Here is a 17,185-nt window from a genome sequence, read left to right as displayed (position 1 = left end):
TTCAATGATGGTAATACTGCCCACAGCTGAAGCCAGAGCATGCACACACAAAGGGGTCTTCACGCCATGGGTGGCAAGTAACGTAAGCAAGGGAAGGCATTGCCTTCCTAAAACTGCCTATACTCCTGGCCATGGGGAAAAGCTGAGGCAGCAGTGCAGCAACCCCAGCCCTCTAGGTGACCATGAAGGATTAGGCTGGTGTCAGGCGGGTCATGATTTTGGGCATGGGGAGGGGAGGAGTCAGGGATTCTGAGTGTTTTCCCAGAGGAGTTGGTCCCAGGAGATGTCACTAAAGCTGGATGGATTTTGAAGGTCTCCCAGTCTTGTCTCTAGCTGTCATTATCCATTCACCCTTTGCACACATCAGTGATAGCTGCATCAAGCGAATGAGCCTGCGGCAGCAAGCTGGCAGCCTCTCCTGAGGCCATACCTGCATTCTGTTGCTATCGGCCAGGAGCAGTAGAGCCTGCCTTCATCCATCTTGTCGTACGAAGCACCTTTGCAAAGCACCTGCTGCAGGCAGAAGGGGGTTAAAGTGACACGCCCACCTTGGTCCTTGTTTTAATACCAGCTGCAAGCAACAGGCACAGTCACTAGATGAAGCACACACACTCAAACATGGGGAGAAGGGGTGGGAACCTTGATCCTAAAACAAAGGCTAAAGGAGAACTTGGTTAGCTGATGCTAGTAGCTAGTCCACAGCGGGTTAGTAGTACACAATCCTATAAAGCCAGTGCCTTAGGGATTACCACACACTGGCTACGTCTACACGTGAAGCCTACATCGAAATTAGGCTATTTCGATGAATAACGTCTACACGTCCTCCAGGGCTGGCAACATCGATGTTCAACTTCGACGTTGCGCGGCACCACATCGAAATAGGCGCTGCGAGGGAACGTCTACACGCCAAAGTAGCACACATCGAAATAAGGGTGCCAGGCACAGCTGCAGACAGGGTCACAGGGCGGACTCAACAGCAAGCTGCTGCCTTAAAGGGCCCCTCCCAGACACAGTTGCACTAAACAACACAAAATACACAGAGCTGACAACTGGTTGCAGACCCTGTGCCTGCAGCATGCATCCCCAGCTGCCGCAGCAGCAGCCAGAAGCCCTGGGCTAAGGGCTGCTGCCCACGGTGACCATAGAGCCCCGCAGGGGCTCGAGAGAGAGCGTCTCTCAACCCCTCAGCTGATGGCCGCCATGGCGGACCCCGCTATTTCGAAGTTGCGGGATGCGCAACGACTACACGGTCCCTACTTCGACGTTGAACGTCGAAGTAGGGCGCTATTCCTATCCCCTCATGGGGTTAGCGACTTCGACGTCTCACCGCCTAACGTCGAAGTTAACTTCGAAATAGCGCCCGACGCGTGTAGCCGTGACGGGCGCTATTTCCAAGTTAGTGCCGCTAGTTCGAAGTAGCGTGCACGTGTAGACACGGCTACTGTGTTGCATTCCAGCCGATAAGTGTAGGAATTATCCTGACTGCCGTACTATTTCTCATTCCAAAGCAGTCTCCCTGATTGCTAGGCGTTAGGAGGGGACAGGAACAGAGGTCGTGGTAGCTGTTTAATGCCAGATTGTTGTCTTTAATTTTTTTTAACAGACCCTTCACGGAAGAAATCTATCAGCAGAAACAGAAGACAGCAAAGAGCAAATAGCTGCGAATGTGTTTGCAGAGCACGAGAGCACAAGATCGGGGTGACTTCAATGAAGGGAGTCGGTCTGCTGGGCCGTCCACTTGCGCGAGATAATTTGACAGGATAAGAGAATGCAGCCTGACTTCTAATTATGCCCTTCCCTAAGCTTTGCCTTTGCTGCCTCTTTCTAATCTCTCTCTCTGGTTCTCAAGTGATTCTCGAGCCCCCACAAAACCCAGGCAGGAAGGCTTCTTCACAAAGAGTTATGTTCCCATTTCCCAGTTGGTTCCAAAGCAGCCAAGGCTGAAGTGTTTTGATGACAGGCTTGAACATGAAAGAAGACAAAAGCAGCAGGGAACCGTGAAGCTACATGTTTTAGCATTTGTAAATCTGGAAGCAAAACTGATCTACTCCATGAGGATCAAACTCAAGAGGTGCGATTATGCAAAAGCTCACACACTCTGTGGGCCTGCATTGTGATCGTGCAAACCAGGAGATACCCTGCCTGACTACTTCATTACAAGGCGAGATCAGGTCCTTCCAGCCACACATTTGCACACGCTTGTGTCATGAAAATTCGGCCCAGGCGGCCTGATTTTTAAACTTGCAGGTGGAAAGCCCCGTGGAAAAAAGGCTTGTGCGAGTAGCTGGTTAGTCTGCCTGCACATTTACTGCTGTTTCGCCTTTTGTCTGCCTTAGTTGCCAATGGTTGGTCCAGATTTTCAAAAGTGACTAGTGACTTTGAAGGCCACAATTTTCAGTTGCCCAGAGTGAGATGTCAGGTCCCCATGCAATGCTTCAAGCTGAGCATTCAAAATCACTTTTGCCAGTCTTGGCCAAAGCTCACATAAGCTTCCAACCTACTCTAGCATTAGTGCGTATTCTCTTTTCACTTGCAAACAGCAAGAATTTGAGAATCCCAAGATCCTGCCCCTGGGTGTGGATCTGAGAGATGTTCCATTCATGGTGATGGCATAAAAGTCTAATTTATTTTTCTCTCTCTCCTTTGTGAGACAGTTTCTCAGGCTGTTCTACACAGGGTTTGTGGGTCCCCTGGATGTGTGATTTGCCCGTTTTCCCTTTGAATAGTAACGGAGAGAAAGCCGTGCTAGTCTCCATACAATCAAAACAAAAAAGCAGTCAAGTAGCACTTTAAAGACTAACAATATAATTTATTAGGTGAGCTTTCGTGGGACAGACCCATTTCTTCAGACCATAGCTGTACCAGAACAGACTCAATATTTAAGGCACAGAGAACCAAAAACAGCAACAAAGGGTCCTGTGGCACCTTATAGACTAACAGAAAAGTTTTGAGCATGAGCTTTCGTGAGCACAGACTCACTTCATCAGATGCAGAAGGGGGGTCAGCCAGCATTTTAATGGCGTGGGCCATTCTGCTAATGACAAGAGTTGGCGTGTTAATGAAGAGGAATTTTCACAACACGCTTCAAAAAGAGGCTGCTTGAACTCCCTTTTATGTTCAAGTTCGACACATTAACAAGTGGTTTGAACTGAGATTGGAATTTTCTGGGTCACTATAGGGGCTCATTTGCATACTTGGCTTAATCTAATTCTTGGCTCTCCCCCAATCCCCTTTCTGCCCCTCTACTCTCTGATTTGCTCACCTTCATCATTTTTTTTCTGATTTGTCCACCTTGATTTCTGTTTTTGGTTCTCTGTGCCTTAAATATTGAGTCTGTTCTGGTCTGGCTATGGGCTGAAGAAGTGGGTCTGTCCCACAAAAGCTCACCTCATAAACTATTTTGTTAGTCTTTAAAGTGCTACTTGACTGCTTTTTTGTTTTCCCTTTGAAATGTATCTTGCTCGTTAGCCAAACAATCCCCATCTTGCCAACTAATTATACCACAGCAATTATAACAATCAGAGAAACAAAACAAAATAGCAGTCATGTAGCACTTTAAAGACTAACAAAATGATTTATTAGGTGATAAGCTTGTGTGGCACAGACCCACTTCATCAGATCAATAGCATTTCCAGCACAGACTGACATCTATATAATACAGCGGTCCAAAAAAATTGCAATAAAACTGACAAATCAAGTACCTAGAACTAAAGGTGGGGGGTGTCTTGCCTGAGATAATTAGGAACATCAAAGGAAGGGAAGCAGTCCTTGTAATGCGTGAGGTAATTGCTGCCTTTGTTCCTACCAAGTGTTAATGTGTCGAATTTGAGAAACAGGCAGAAAAAGATAGAAATGTGTTCCTGGGGACCCAGGAGTTCTGCATAGCTCAGTCTGCTCCTTATGTCTCCTCCTTTTGCCCTGGCTCACCAAAGCTGCAGCAGATACAAAAAGAAAGTAACCGAAATGCAGATTCTCTCTGACTGAGTCTACACTGGAGGGTTTTTCAGAAATAACTTATTTCAATGCTCTAAGTTATTTCTGAAAAGAGCATTCACACTGCAAGAGCCTTTAGAAATTGAGTGTTCACACTGGCAATCCCACTTTCGAAACAAGAGTGATGATGAGATGCTTCCTGGGAGGCCATTTAAGTCATAATTACCTCTGCTAAGTATACACTGAGTCAATTTCAAAATTGGAAGCCGGGGCATCAGTGAAAGTCATTCATTTTGGAGGATTTGGGACTTTTGCATTAAATGCCCTGTTATTCCAGAATAACATGCTTTGTAGTGTGGACGCAAGTGTTCTTTGCTGGAAAAAAAGGGGGTTTTCTGAAGAAAAAAAAAATTCCAGTATAGACAAGCCCTCAGAGGAGACTCATTCAGCACTTGTTAAGCTTTCTCCTACCCATCATGAAAGGAGATATAGCCCGTTTTTAGCAACCAAACAAGCAAAGCAAAGAATCTACAGCAAAACAAAACCCAGCTGTATTTTCTAGCGAAAGCCCAGCGAAATAGCAAATAGGGCCCTGGGGAGATATTTGTGAATAGTTTCTCAGGCCAGGCATCGCCTGTTGCAGATGTCATTGCAATTAGACTGTTAAGTAGAGACAGAGAGATAGCCATGTTAGTCTGTGTTCTATCAAAACAAAAAAGCAGTCATGGACCACTTTGAAGACTAACAAAATAATTTATTAGGTGATGAGCTTTCGTGGGACAGACCCACTTCTTCAGATCATAGCCTTACCAGAACAGGCTCAATATATAAAGCACAGAGGTGCATAAAGTGTTATCAAGGCTGGCAAATCAGAAGAGCAGAGGGATGGCGGAGGGGTGTGGGGTGGGGAAATTAAGAGTGAGATAAAACATGGAACTATGTAAAAGAGTCCTTATAATAGGTCAGGTAATTGCTGTCTGTGAGTGACTTTCAAAAGCCTGCACGGTGTTGATGTCCGAGGTATTTAGCTAACACGCTGCACTTCAATACATTGCATTTAATCTAGCCCTGAGCTGTAATTGCACCATTTGCTTGAAAAGCCGACACCTCTGCCTTGGCAGGCATCCGAGTTCCTCTCTACCTTCTGTGGTGACTTTGCAAATAACCCCTATTGTGAAGGCGCATGAAGCGCATAATGACTCTGCTAGTCACTTGAGGCAGAAGTTGAACCCTGGTGGAGAAGCCGGCATCCTCTGTACGGGGTGCTGTGCTGTGTTGGAATCCACTTACCCAGCCATGAAGAAAGAACGGGGGGCACGTGCCAGAGTGCTGTGATCTGGGGTAACGTGAGAGACAGACGTATCCTAGCACCATGCAATAAGTGTCTGTCACCAGGGGAAGAAAGGCCGGTACCTCCGGAAGGGGAAGATGGTGTTGTCCAGGGATTAGCATAAGGGGCTGGCAGTTGGAGTGTCAGAACTTGGCCTTTCACTCTGTGAAAGTGAGACACTTAAATACCTTTAAAAATCTGGGCCGTAGGGTTCAGTTAGCTCTGCGGCATTCCCAGAGCTCCAGCTGCAGCCGAGGGGTAGATCTACACAGCAAACTTATTTCAAAATAACTTTGTGACCGTCTACGCGACGCAACTGCTCTTTGGAAGTTATTTCGAAATAGCGGATAGTTTAAGTCAAGTTTGGTAAACCTCATGGTATGTGGAATAGCGCCTATTCCAAGCTATTTTGGAATAGGGGCTGTATAGGCTGGGAATAGACACGCTTTTGAAACGAGCTATTCCAGAATATCTTCTTCCAAAACAATTCTGCTGTGCAGACATGGTATTTTGGATCAGAGTGGGGTGCTAATCCAGAACAGGCTCTACTGTGTGTAGATACGCTGCTTCTGCTTATTCCAGGGCCCCCCTGTAGTTTGATGCATTATTCTGGAATAGTTGATTTTAGAAAAACAACTCGAATAAGATATTCCAGAATAATCTTTCTGTGTGGACATACCCTAGGAGAGCAAAACTGCAGCAGATACAGGCTGTGGACTGCTCAGTTGGGTGCCTCCCGTCTGTAACGCTGACCTACCCTCACAGGGCTTTCGTGAGGCTTAATATAAATTAGCAGGCCTAACGTGTGCTGAGGGGCAGGCTGACAGGTGCCATAGCAGGGCGCTGGGTCTGTCTGGGAAAGTCCATGTGAATAATAGCGCTGAACTCGTTGTCGTCTCTGTTGAGCTGCCTGTGGCCCGTTTTATGCTCCCTGTCCTTTTATTCCACTCACTGACTTGCTCCATCTTAATTGATGGCTGTGCCGGGAGAGAGTCTTCTTGCTGGGTGCTTAATCAAAGGGCAGGTAGGGTTGACTGCCCAGAGGGAAAGCTCCTCTCACACATACACACAAAAGACTGGGCCCCCAAGAAAAAGGTTCCCCTTTTTTTCCAGTCCTTTTTGCAGAGAGGCTGCACCGCAGGCCACCTTTCCCACTGCACACAAACCCTCGCTGATGCTAAAGTATTTTCCTTCCTGTCCCGCTGAAGAGGCATTTGAGGTTATTTGTCTTTCTTCTCTGTTTTCATTAGCACTCGGCCAGTCAGCCATCCCCCACACACTGGGGATTGAAATCCTACCCCTTGTGTCTAGTTTTTCCAAAGAAACTAGGGTTTGAACTCTCTGCTGAATTGGAAGGGCTAGGGATAAAGCTTCCGGCCTGAGTGATGGAGGTTTATGGGCTGCCTTGATGGTTGGAAGCACTTTGAGAAGAAAGCCGCGTGAAGGGTCAGGTTTCAAATGCAGCGAGAGAAACAGCAGCACCGTGAAGGGGAGCTTATGTTGTTAGCGAGAAGAATTGGGGTTAAAACGAGAGCAGGGGAGTTAGGACTCCTGGGTTCTATTTCTCGCCTCTCCTCGCTACCCCCCCCCACCCACTGGCCCCACTACACAAGCTCAGGGAAACCACTTAGTCTCTCCCTATTGCCACACCCCTCTGTGTGCATTGGAAGTAATAATCTGCCCTATGGCCCAGGCCTGCTGTGAGTGTAAAGTAACGTGTACAAAGTGCTGAGATTGCTGGCGGGAAAGCGCTACAGAAGAGCTTTGCTTTGTTATGAACTTCAGCACTGGCTATAACCGAGCATGATTACGTCCTTAGTAAATTCCAATAGTCCTCGTCCTCCCTTCCTCGTCTGGCGTTCTGATTCTGCCACCAGCCTTGGTTCCTCCTGGATTTCTTCTCTCAGTCACAGCTGAACCTTCCAGAGGCATTCCTCTGCTCTGTCATTGCCGCTGATCTCTTCCAGTCTAACCTCCAGCTGATTGATTTCCTCTGCGCATTTCACTTCAAGTCTCTGGAAACTCTGTCTCTGCTTTTCCTTTTTGAACTGGCTCCAGCACCTGGGAACCTTTGCGCAGGTGCCAGGAAGGAGGGGGAGTATTACTGTGGAACAAATGCTAATTTTTTTTCTGCAGATAAAATGAACTCCCCACTCCACACACCGCCCCCCGCCACCTGTGCCAGGCCATGTGTCAAGGGTTGGTCCTGCTCTTTCCTCCTTTTGAGTCCATCCCTGTAGAATAGTGGAATGCCCTGTAGCCTTTGCATGGTCATGTTTTGCTCAGTTCCCTTTGTAAGTCACTGCCTGGATATTGCCAAAAGGGAATTAAATTGGTTTTTGAATCTAAAGGTTGTTCGCATCCAGTCTGTCTTGCGGACGTTGCATTTGTCTTTCAGACTTTCAAAGCCATGAAGTTGGAGGGCTTCTTCTTTGTCAACACCATGATTTATAAAAGGCTTTTGCACATTATTTTATTTTTAGACAACTTTCCACATCCCCTTCCCAGCTACTGTTTACAGTCAGAGGTTAAAGTGGCCCTGTACCCATAGCAACTAACGAGGAGAAGATGCGTTAGATTATACAGCCGATTTATGTCAGAGCTGCTTGTTGCGGCTTAACGTAACTGATAAAAATAATTGCACGTTTGCGGATGGATCATTAGTATTTTCAAAGGAAAAGATTCTTTCCTATGAAGTAAACATCTAACTAGAATAAAGACAGGGCCTGTTATTTGTTTGTATTGCCAGAGGCCCAGATCCTCCAAGGTGATCTAGCCACCTGTGGAAACCACTGGAGGTAGGTACCTAAGTATCTTGGAGGAACGAGGCCCTTGTGCCTTGGACCCTATCATGTTGGGTGCTTTTGCTGTTTGAAAGGTTAGCTCATGTAACCACTCAGGTTATGTCTACACAGCCATTGAACATCCACGGCTTGCGTGCCAGCTGAGTCAGGCTGCAGGGCTGTTTTATTGACGTCAGGGCTTGAAATAGAGTCCAAGCTCTTGAACACTTCCACGAAGTGCCCAGATTACACAGCATTGAGACGCCCTTGCAGCCAGAACCATGCGAGCGAAGTCAGCTGGCAGAGGCCCGCCTTGGGTGTCCTGCTCCTGCGAGTGGGGTCTTTAGTGTCAGTGCTCACCCTTGGGAGATAGGGTTCAACAAATCTCCTCCTTCACCACCACAGTCACTGGGGCAGGGATGGCCTTTGCTGTGATATTTGTGCAGCACCCCACGCAACGGGACCCTGAGCCTGATTTGGAGGCGTGATCTCTACAGAGAGAAATGCCTCCAACAGCCCCCTGCAGCTGGCAGGGGAGATAGAAAAGGGGTCAGCAGAGAATGAAAGAGTTTGGAGCTCAGTCTTAAGGAATCATAATCCAGAGTTTTCTTGAGAGGAAAACAAAGGGTGGGGACCAGCAGCGGCTGGAGCAAGGGTCTGCAACCTGCAGCTCTGGACTCACGCGGCTCTTTAAGGTCTTCTTTGTGGCTCCTGGCGCTATAACTGCAAAGATTAAAAAAAAAAAAAGCCTCCTGATTATTTTCAATAAACTGTGAGCATCTAAAAGCCCCAGAATGAACAACTCCTATCTAAATAGCAAACGATGCGTGATCTCAAAACATTGGCTAACTCCCCCTAGCATCCTCCAGAGAGAGAGATGGTTCGGGTGTGAAAGTCAGGCAGGCAGTGGTACAAACACGCACGTAAAGGGTGAGGAAATAGAATATGTAAAAAAGTTTGTGAATGTCCTTCAGCAAACCTGCTTCCCATTACGAATCATTGTGCGTGTGCTGTTCTTAAAGTCTGGTTTGACATTATTTATGAAGGACCATCTTGTATTCACATGCATTGCGGCCCTTGAATTATTGAGTCTTTTACCAAATTGGAAAAAATGGCTCTTATTGATATTTTGGTTACCAGCCCCTGGGCTGGGGACATCTCAGAGGTTTGGTTTGGTTTGGTTTTTTAAATCGTTGCCTATCCTGGCTAATAACCTATCCTCCAGAAACTTACCTAGTTCTTTTTTTTGAACCGTGTCATGGTTTTGGAGTACACAACTTCCTCTGGCAAGGAGTTCCACGGGTTGACTGGGTATTGTGTGAAGAAAAACGTCTTTTTGTTTGTTTCTTTTCAATCTGCCACCTGTTAATGTCATGGGTTTCCCTTCCTTCTTGAGAGATGAGGAGGAGTAAGTTACATTTCCTTATTTACTTCCTCCGCAGCTGTCATGATTTTATAGACCTGTATCACACACACAAACCCCCACTTTAATCATCTCTTTTCCAAACTGAAGTCCTAATCTTATTAATCGCTCTTCATCCAGAAGGTGTTCCACAACCCTGCTCACTTCTGTGGCCCTTTTCTCTACTTGTTCCATTTCCTATATAATGTTTTGAGATGGGTTGACCAGATCTGCAGGCAGCATTCAGGACATCACCATACCCTGGATTCAGACCGAGACAGAAGGGACCAGGTAGGGACTGGCCCACAGGGAAAGCCAACAAGCAGTTTGCTGGGCTCTTTAGTGTTTTGCAGGAAGCTGGTGCGTGGGGCTGCTGCACCAAGCTGCGTTTTAGCCTTGCTAACTCTGGCACTGTGGCAACCAGCAGAGGGGCCAGCCTTGATTAACCCTCCACCTGTTGCTGCAGGCCTGAGCTGATAAGCCTCCACCTGTGCTGCTGGCCATCCCCCACCCCAGGCAACAACCCAATCGCAGGCCCCTTGCTTGGAGGAGAGACCATCTCTCTGGCTGAGTCACTCCTTCCTGCCCTCCCTTAATTAGCTGCTCTGTCCCTTGGCTGGCTGCTACACATCTGCAGGCTATAAAGAGGTGAGGCTTGGCCCAGCCGTGCCTTTAGCATAGAGAGCTGCAGGGATCAGATGGGTGAATGAGACCTGCTCAGCTACAACAGCCTGGGGAACTTCATGATTAGGAAAAATGTGGGGGTGTGAGTGAGAGGGAAAGAAAGAGCTAAGGCGCAGGGCAGCTGAGAGCATGAGGAACGGGGCCGGGGCTGTGTGCCTGGGCTGGTCCCCCACTTGCACCCTGCAGAAGGCTTTGCCTGAGTCTTGGTAGAGTACAGGCAGTGCCCTGCCTGGGTGCAGGATGGCAAATGGGGGAGACAGAGCCCTGTGGATTGCAGACCCCTCCCAGAATCAGCTGCTTGTGCTGGGAGAGCGGGGCAGGCAGGGAACAGGTGTGGCTCCGCACCACCAGCAGGATGCGGAGCCTGGGCTTTCCCCAGAGCAGCCAAGAGGGCGATGGTTTTACCTGCCTTGCTGGTAATCCTTGCAGCCTTGTAGGACTGGTTCGGGGACATAGCAGGGGTGTTGGGTCTCAAGTGGGAAAAGGTTGTACAGTCTGAGAGCAAAAGGCCCCCGGGGCTGAGAGCATAATTAGCAGCTTCCACTGAGTTACTCATTTATATCACAGTAACCGGGATGCTAATGATGCCTGACTACCCAGCTCTTCGAGACCCAGTGCCAAGTCTTACAGCGTGAGTGCTGTGCTGCTGGTGGGCCACTTAACCGTGGAGTCCTTGCACTAAACCATGAAACTTCTCTCCCAGGTGGACAGCTCTAGGGCTGACCCTGACCTCCTGTCAGCAGTGTGACTCCATTGGCTTCAGTGGCGTTCATCTGAGTTTACACCAGAGTCAGTGCCTGCAGAATCAGGCCTCGTGCGTGGCAGGTTTAAAAGGTCCTGAAGCTACTGCAGTAGCGGCCACAGCTCAGGCCTTTTAAATCTCTGGCAGGGCATCATACAGTGTGCTCTGGGCGAGGCAGAAGGCTGCTGGTAGGAAGGGGTATGGGGCTGGTCTAAGGCCCCACCCACAAGCTTACTGAGGGACCCAGCAAGTCTGGACTACACTGGACCATTCATGATGCATCTGACTCCTCTGTAGCTGCATTCTGACTCATTTTATTCTGAAGTACTTAAGTCCCCTCCCCTGCAGCTCAAATCCACCCAAGGTCTAATGCACCACTCTCCACTGTAGCTTGGTTATTGCATATAACAACCTGCATCTTTCCACGTTTCCCTGTCTATACCTGATGTTTTTACACTGGAAGTTCCCTGCACTTCCCCTTCTTGGCCTGTAACTTTATGGTACATATGCTGGTTTGTTTGGTTTTAAATTTCATGCCTGGAATCCTTACCATTCCTTTTCTGTGTTTTTCTTTTTTTTTTTATTTTGTTGCTTTACTCCCTTGTGCTGTCACCACCCCCATGCAGCAGTCAGACAGGGATGGTATGCTGACACTAGCTAGAAAGGGCCCGATTCTTCCATCACTTTCAGCACAATCTAAGCTTGTGTCTCTCCTTTTTCCCAACTTAAATTACTCACTAGTCCTTCTGCTTGCAAAGGGTACCAGGCTAATATCCCCTATTGCGGTGCTGTCTTCCTGAATCTGTCAAGGACCAGTATAAAACAGTAGTCCTGAAAGAGATGGGCTGCACTGTTTATCTCTTTAGGGCGTGTTGACTCTGAAACCTAATAATGGCACATTAAATTGTCACTTTTGTAAAATATTTTTTCACTGATCATTTTGTAGAAATATTCTGCTGCTCTAGATTAATGGGAGGAGCATGTGTTTGCGGGCAAAATATGCTACCTTGCCCTCCCTGCCTCTGAGCACTCCCTCACATTCATGCAAAGGGTTCTCTTGTACAGGTAGAGCCATAGACACCCTCACATTGGTTTTTCCTGAAAATAGTTTACAAACAGATTCGATTATGATTTAAAGATGGCCCCAAAAGTCGGGGGGGGAGAATTCGGTCAGAAACCAGCCATTCAATTACCCCATTTTAAATCAAATTCCAGCTGCTTTGATGCTTCCCATCTTTACATATCCATCATGCACCGTTTGCCCAAAACTAGAGAGAGACAATTTGTCTAGTTCTATGTTAAAGATGTCTGTGAATGGCAGCTGGCATCTACTAATGTGTTGCTCTTTGTTTGAACTAGTTTGACCAGCTGTGCATCTGGGTTTTGCACATGTCTCTTGATAATTCATAGCCATCTGCTTTACGCCTGAAAAAAATGAGACTAAAGGTCAAGTTGTAACAACATTCTGATTGAGACCCAAGTTTTGGCTTTTCTTATGCAGGTTCTGGTTTAGATTCCCTGGGTACCTACATAGTAAAGTCAGTAGTGGCTTGGGTGCAGGGTTCCCTCTAACTATTTTCCATCCATGGACAGAATAAATTTTATGTGCCCCAAGGAATGTGCACCACAAATTGAAACACACACTGCCCCTGTGGGTAGCTGTGGGTGCTCTGGTAATCAGCTGGGCAGCACCTTAAGCTCTCCTGGGCAGCCACAATGGAAAAACAAATCATAAACAAAGGCTCCATTTAGAATTTGTGGCCAATATTTGACTTTCAAGGGAGCGTTATGAGACCATCTATTCCTTCCTGTTTGTAAGGAAAGGTATAACGCCCCTTTCATTACCTAGCACAGTATGGCTACGTCTACACGTGCACCCAACTTCGAAATAGCTTATTTTGATGTTGCGACATCGAAATAGGCTATTTCGATGAATAACATCTACACGTCCTCCAGGGCTGGCAACGTCGATGTTCAACTTCGACGTTGCTCAGCCCAACATCGAAATAGGCACAGCGAGGGAACGTCTACACGCCAAAGTAGCACACATCGAAATAAGGGAGCCAGGCACAGCTGCAGACAGGGTCACGGGGCGGACTCAACAGCAAGTCGCTCCCTTAAAGGGCCCCTCCCAGACACACTTTCATTAAACAGTGCAAGATACACAGAGCCAACAACTAGTTGCAGACCCTGTATATGCAGCACGGACCCCCAGCTGCAGCAGCAGCAGCCAGAAGCCCTGGGCTAAGGGCTGCTGCCCACGGTGACCACAGAGCCCCGCAAGGGCTGGAGAGAGAGTATCTCTCAACCCCCCAGCTGATGGCCGCCATGGAGGACCCCGCTATTTCGATGTTGCGGGACGCGGATCGTCTACACGTCCCTACTTCGATGTTGAACGTCGAAGTAGGGCGCTATTCCCATCCCCTCATGGGGTTAGCGACTTCGACGTCTCGCCGCCTAACGTCGATTTCAACTTCGAAATAGCGCCCAACACGTGTAGACGTGACGGGCGCTATTTCGAAGTTACTGCCGCTACTTCGAAGTAGCGTGCACGTGTAGACGCAGCTTAAATGTCTAAGCATTTGAAAGTACTGGTTAGACATCTCTGTGTCTTGACAGCCTAGTTCTAACCACAAAAACTATCCAATAGCTCTTCCCTCCAGTTTACCAAGGGGTAAATTGCCAGTGCTGTGAGTCCAGGGGGCCAATAGTCATTAGTGGGACTCCTGGGAGCCCATCCCCACTCTCAGTGGGGAAACCTATGTAGAACTAGGATGAATCAAGTGCTAGAAAACAAAACTGGAAGGGAATAACTTTGCAATAACTTGGGAATGGACTATCAGGTGAGCAAAATTTTTACATCAGGCCTCACTTTTAATCCCTGCAATTAGCAGGGTCTCCCCACAATCTGTCTGTCTAGCCGGGCCCCCCAGTTTGGTTTGTGTAAGAAAATACGTCTGCAGAATGTAAAAACCTGGTTCATTGGTATGCAAATGTGAATACACAGACATAAAAACAGTAACAGATTTCAAAAGTTTTAATGAGCTGGATGAGCTTGAGAGCCAGCAGCCAACCATGCTGTGCTCCCTGTATGAAATTTCATGCTCCCCCAGAGGGGACCTGTCCCCCAACTGTGCACACCCCTGGTCTAGATGAAAGAGTCTTTTAGTAATAGATGTCTTCTCCCTGGGTCGGAAATAGGCCTTTTCCATTGCTGACTTCCAGGAGCCTCTCTAATGCTGAACCTGGGCCAGCTTCGTTGGCTAGTAAGTGGTAATTGACATGCTAGACCGGTTACTTATGAATCGCCCTCTTGTTGCACAGCTCCACATCCGCCAACTTCTGGACAGCACGTCTGTTGTCCTTTGTGATGAAGTTTCATTCTGAGCAGCAGCGCGTGACATCACTCTATGACACCAAGGGAATGAGGAAGTCCCCAGAAATCATTTACACCGTTGCTGAGTCTGTGTCTGACTCTACTGTGGTGTGGGCTGGTGCGACCAATGAATGATGCCTAGATAGGAGCCCTAGAGAGACCACCTGGAGTGACCTAGCTCCCATGGGGGTGCAGCTCTGGCATGGTTCATGGGCACAAAGAAGTGAGCTGAGTTGAGGTGCCCCATCCTCGGTCCAGCCTTGTCTTTGGAACAGTGGATCTGGGTAGGTTTGTGTCACCCAAGGGGTACATTGCTGATGCTGTGGGTCTGATGGTCATGAATGGGACCCCTGTGAGCCCATCCCAGTGTCCTCGCTTATCTGAATAAAGCCTGGACTCAATTAGAGGAAAACGATACACTCCAGGGGATGTAATCCATTTCCAATAGATTGCAGGAGCTGGAGTTGCATCCGGTGTTCCCTGGAAACCGAGCACTTGTGCAGCCCCTGAGAAGAGATTCAAATGCAGCCCAGCGGGTTAGCAGGAGTGCTTGCCACTAGGTTTTGTTTCTAGTGGTGGTACGTATTTGCACGTCCTCTGTGCCAAACAAACAAACAAACAAAGACTCCCCCCTCCGTGGATACAAAATACCTGCACGTGCCTGGGAAAGATTAGAGGGAACATAGGGTTCATGCAAGGTGCTTTTATGGATGGGTTCTGCTTTGCTGCTGTCACATTTAACTAGTCCTGCCACATGGGACACATCTTTTATGGATGCACATAGCATATTGTCCTTCAGGGGAGATTTTTGGCAAGACCAAGATAATGGACTACAATAGACCCGACGTTTCTGAGGCATTACACAAGAACGCCCGCCCCCCCACCCCCGGCCTCTTCTTTACCCAGCAAGAACAGAAAAATCTTGGAGGCTTAGGCATGTGTCATAAGTTGATAAGTGGAGAGCTGATGTCCCTCAGCACCCGGTGAGCAGTGTAATAGGCGGAGGTCAGCATGTGGCTGCCAGTTCAGTTCTATTTGTTCAGAGCATAATGATTCCAAATCAGCTGTTCATAAAAATCAGGGTTTGTTTGCTCAGGATTCAGCCCTCCCCAGTCTCTGTTACTCCCCCGGCGTGCCATTCAGCTAGAGGGGGTCTGGTATCTGCACAAGGAGGAAACAAAAGGGTGCCTTGGGGTAACCCAGCATGGCTGAGCGAACAAAATAGTACTGACTTGCAAAACCTGGGCTCTTGGGTGGCTGGCAGGCCCAGCCTGTTTACTCGCACAATAAGCTGAGCCTTCCAAATTCTTTGATCCCGCAGAGGGAACTTCCTCTTTATTTGTTTAGATTTGAGCAAGCCAAACAGCTGCTCATGCCACTCAAAGTCATGAGCTCAGCGCTCCCTCCCATGGCTTCCAAGGCCAGGATGGGTCCTAGCCAGATGCTGTGTGGTTGATCCTAAACTGCACAGGAGGTGTTTGTTTAGTAAGGGATGCATTTTGTCCAGCAGCCTCAATGCAAGCCTGCCTGTCTGAGCTCGTGCAGTCGCGCCTCCTGTGTCTCTCTACCAACAAACATCCATTCCTGAGGGGTAAGGTGAGCCACAACCAGTGTTCCTTCTGATTTTTCCATCCAGGGGTAGAATAAATTTTCTTATATGCACCAAGGCATGTGTGGGTGTGTACCACCAGTAGAAACACACGCTGCCAGCTGTGGGCATTCTGCTAATCAGCTGGGAGGCACTTGAATCTCTCCTGGGCAAGCCACCCAAGTGCTCAGCTTCCAGGGAACACTGGCCACATTTCATTCCTGGATGAAATGCCCCAGAATCCCAGAGGGTGGAGTTGGCATGCGCTCAGCTCTGTTATAAAGTGACTGTTCTTCAGGGATTTGGCAGCAGCTGGCATCTGCTAAGGCACCAGCTACAGTTCTTTCACTCCAGGTGGCTGTGGGCCAGCAGGTACCACATGTTGCTCTGCAAAGCAAAGACAAACCTCCCGGACTTCCTAACAGCTCTGCGGCTCCTGCGATCGGTTGCTAATGTTTCTTCCCCCCTTCACCCACCAGCTGGATTTCTTCGGCTGAGATGGCATCGGGGAGGGAAAACTGTCAGGCCTTTACCACCTTAAACAAACATTGTTGACCAGCGCAGGCTTTTGAAGAATTAATGTGGGTTGCAAGATAAATAATCCCTGATCTCCTCTGAGCTGGCAGGAGTGGAAAACGGTTTAGAAAGAACCAATATTTACGCTGCTGCGCGTTGTGTGCTGCCCCATGGCACTGCTGTGCTGGCAATAATTGTATTTGAGAGGATTGCGGGAAATGAGCGCTTCCTGCCATTCGCCCAGCTCTGATGCACTTTTGCTCCAAGGCTGTGCACCAGCATTAGCGAATTAATCATTATAGCTCCATGATGAGTCAGGTCATGGTTCAGGACTTCAGGGAAACTGAGGCACGGCAAAGTCACAGGCCTTGCTGCACGTCAGTGGCAGGTTAGAAAGTCAGCAGACCCTGACAATGACCCTTGTTGTAGTTGACTAGCCCATGCGGCTTCCAAGGGGAGGGTGATGCAGCTGTAACAGGTTTTTTAAGAGCAAAATCCGCCCCCCGTGGGGAGAGAATCATCAAAATGTTTTCTTTGCCAGGAGAGATCAGTTCTGAACAATTCTAGCCCTAACAAGTCCCTCAGCCAGGCAGAGAGTAACAATACACTCCACTAAGGAAACACAAGATAAAAGTCCTTGTCAGAGACAGGTCCAAGCCAACACCTTGGGTTCAGAGCTGAGCTCAGAGCTGAATTTGCTGCATGGGGAAACCAGGGAGGTTCTGATTGGGATCCAGATTGTCCATCTGCAGGTCCTAGAGTGCGAGAATCTGGGATTCTGGTGCAGCTCATTCTGGACAATCCAGATCCTGGATCTGGAGTTTCCTTTAC

The 17,185-nt window shown here is 48.2% G+C and overlaps 1 protein-coding gene across 2 annotated transcripts in view; it reads left to right on the top strand.

The window, feature by feature from the left end:
* Positions 1 to 7,640, top strand: part of PEMT (phosphatidylethanolamine N-methyltransferase) — a 107,471-nt gene extending 99,831 nt beyond the window's left edge. For both annotated transcript variants that reach the window (XM_075010682.1, XM_075010683.1), the window contains exon 7: positions 1,604 to 7,640. In XM_075010682.1, coding sequence (XP_074866783.1) covers positions 1,604 to 1,658 — 55 coding nt within the window. In that variant the 3' untranslated portion in view covers positions 1,659 to 7,640. The remainder of the gene's footprint in view (positions 1 to 1,603) is intronic.
* The last annotated feature ends 9,545 nt before the right edge of the window (positions 7,641 to 17,185 follow it).

Source organism: Carettochelys insculpta, chromosome 16, assembly GCF_033958435.1.
Source record: "Carettochelys insculpta isolate YL-2023 chromosome 16, ASM3395843v1, whole genome shotgun sequence".
In the NCBI taxonomy this organism is placed as follows: Eukaryota; Metazoa; Chordata; order Testudines; family Carettochelyidae; genus Carettochelys; species Carettochelys insculpta.
This window is presented reverse-complemented; position numbering and strand designations above follow the sequence as displayed.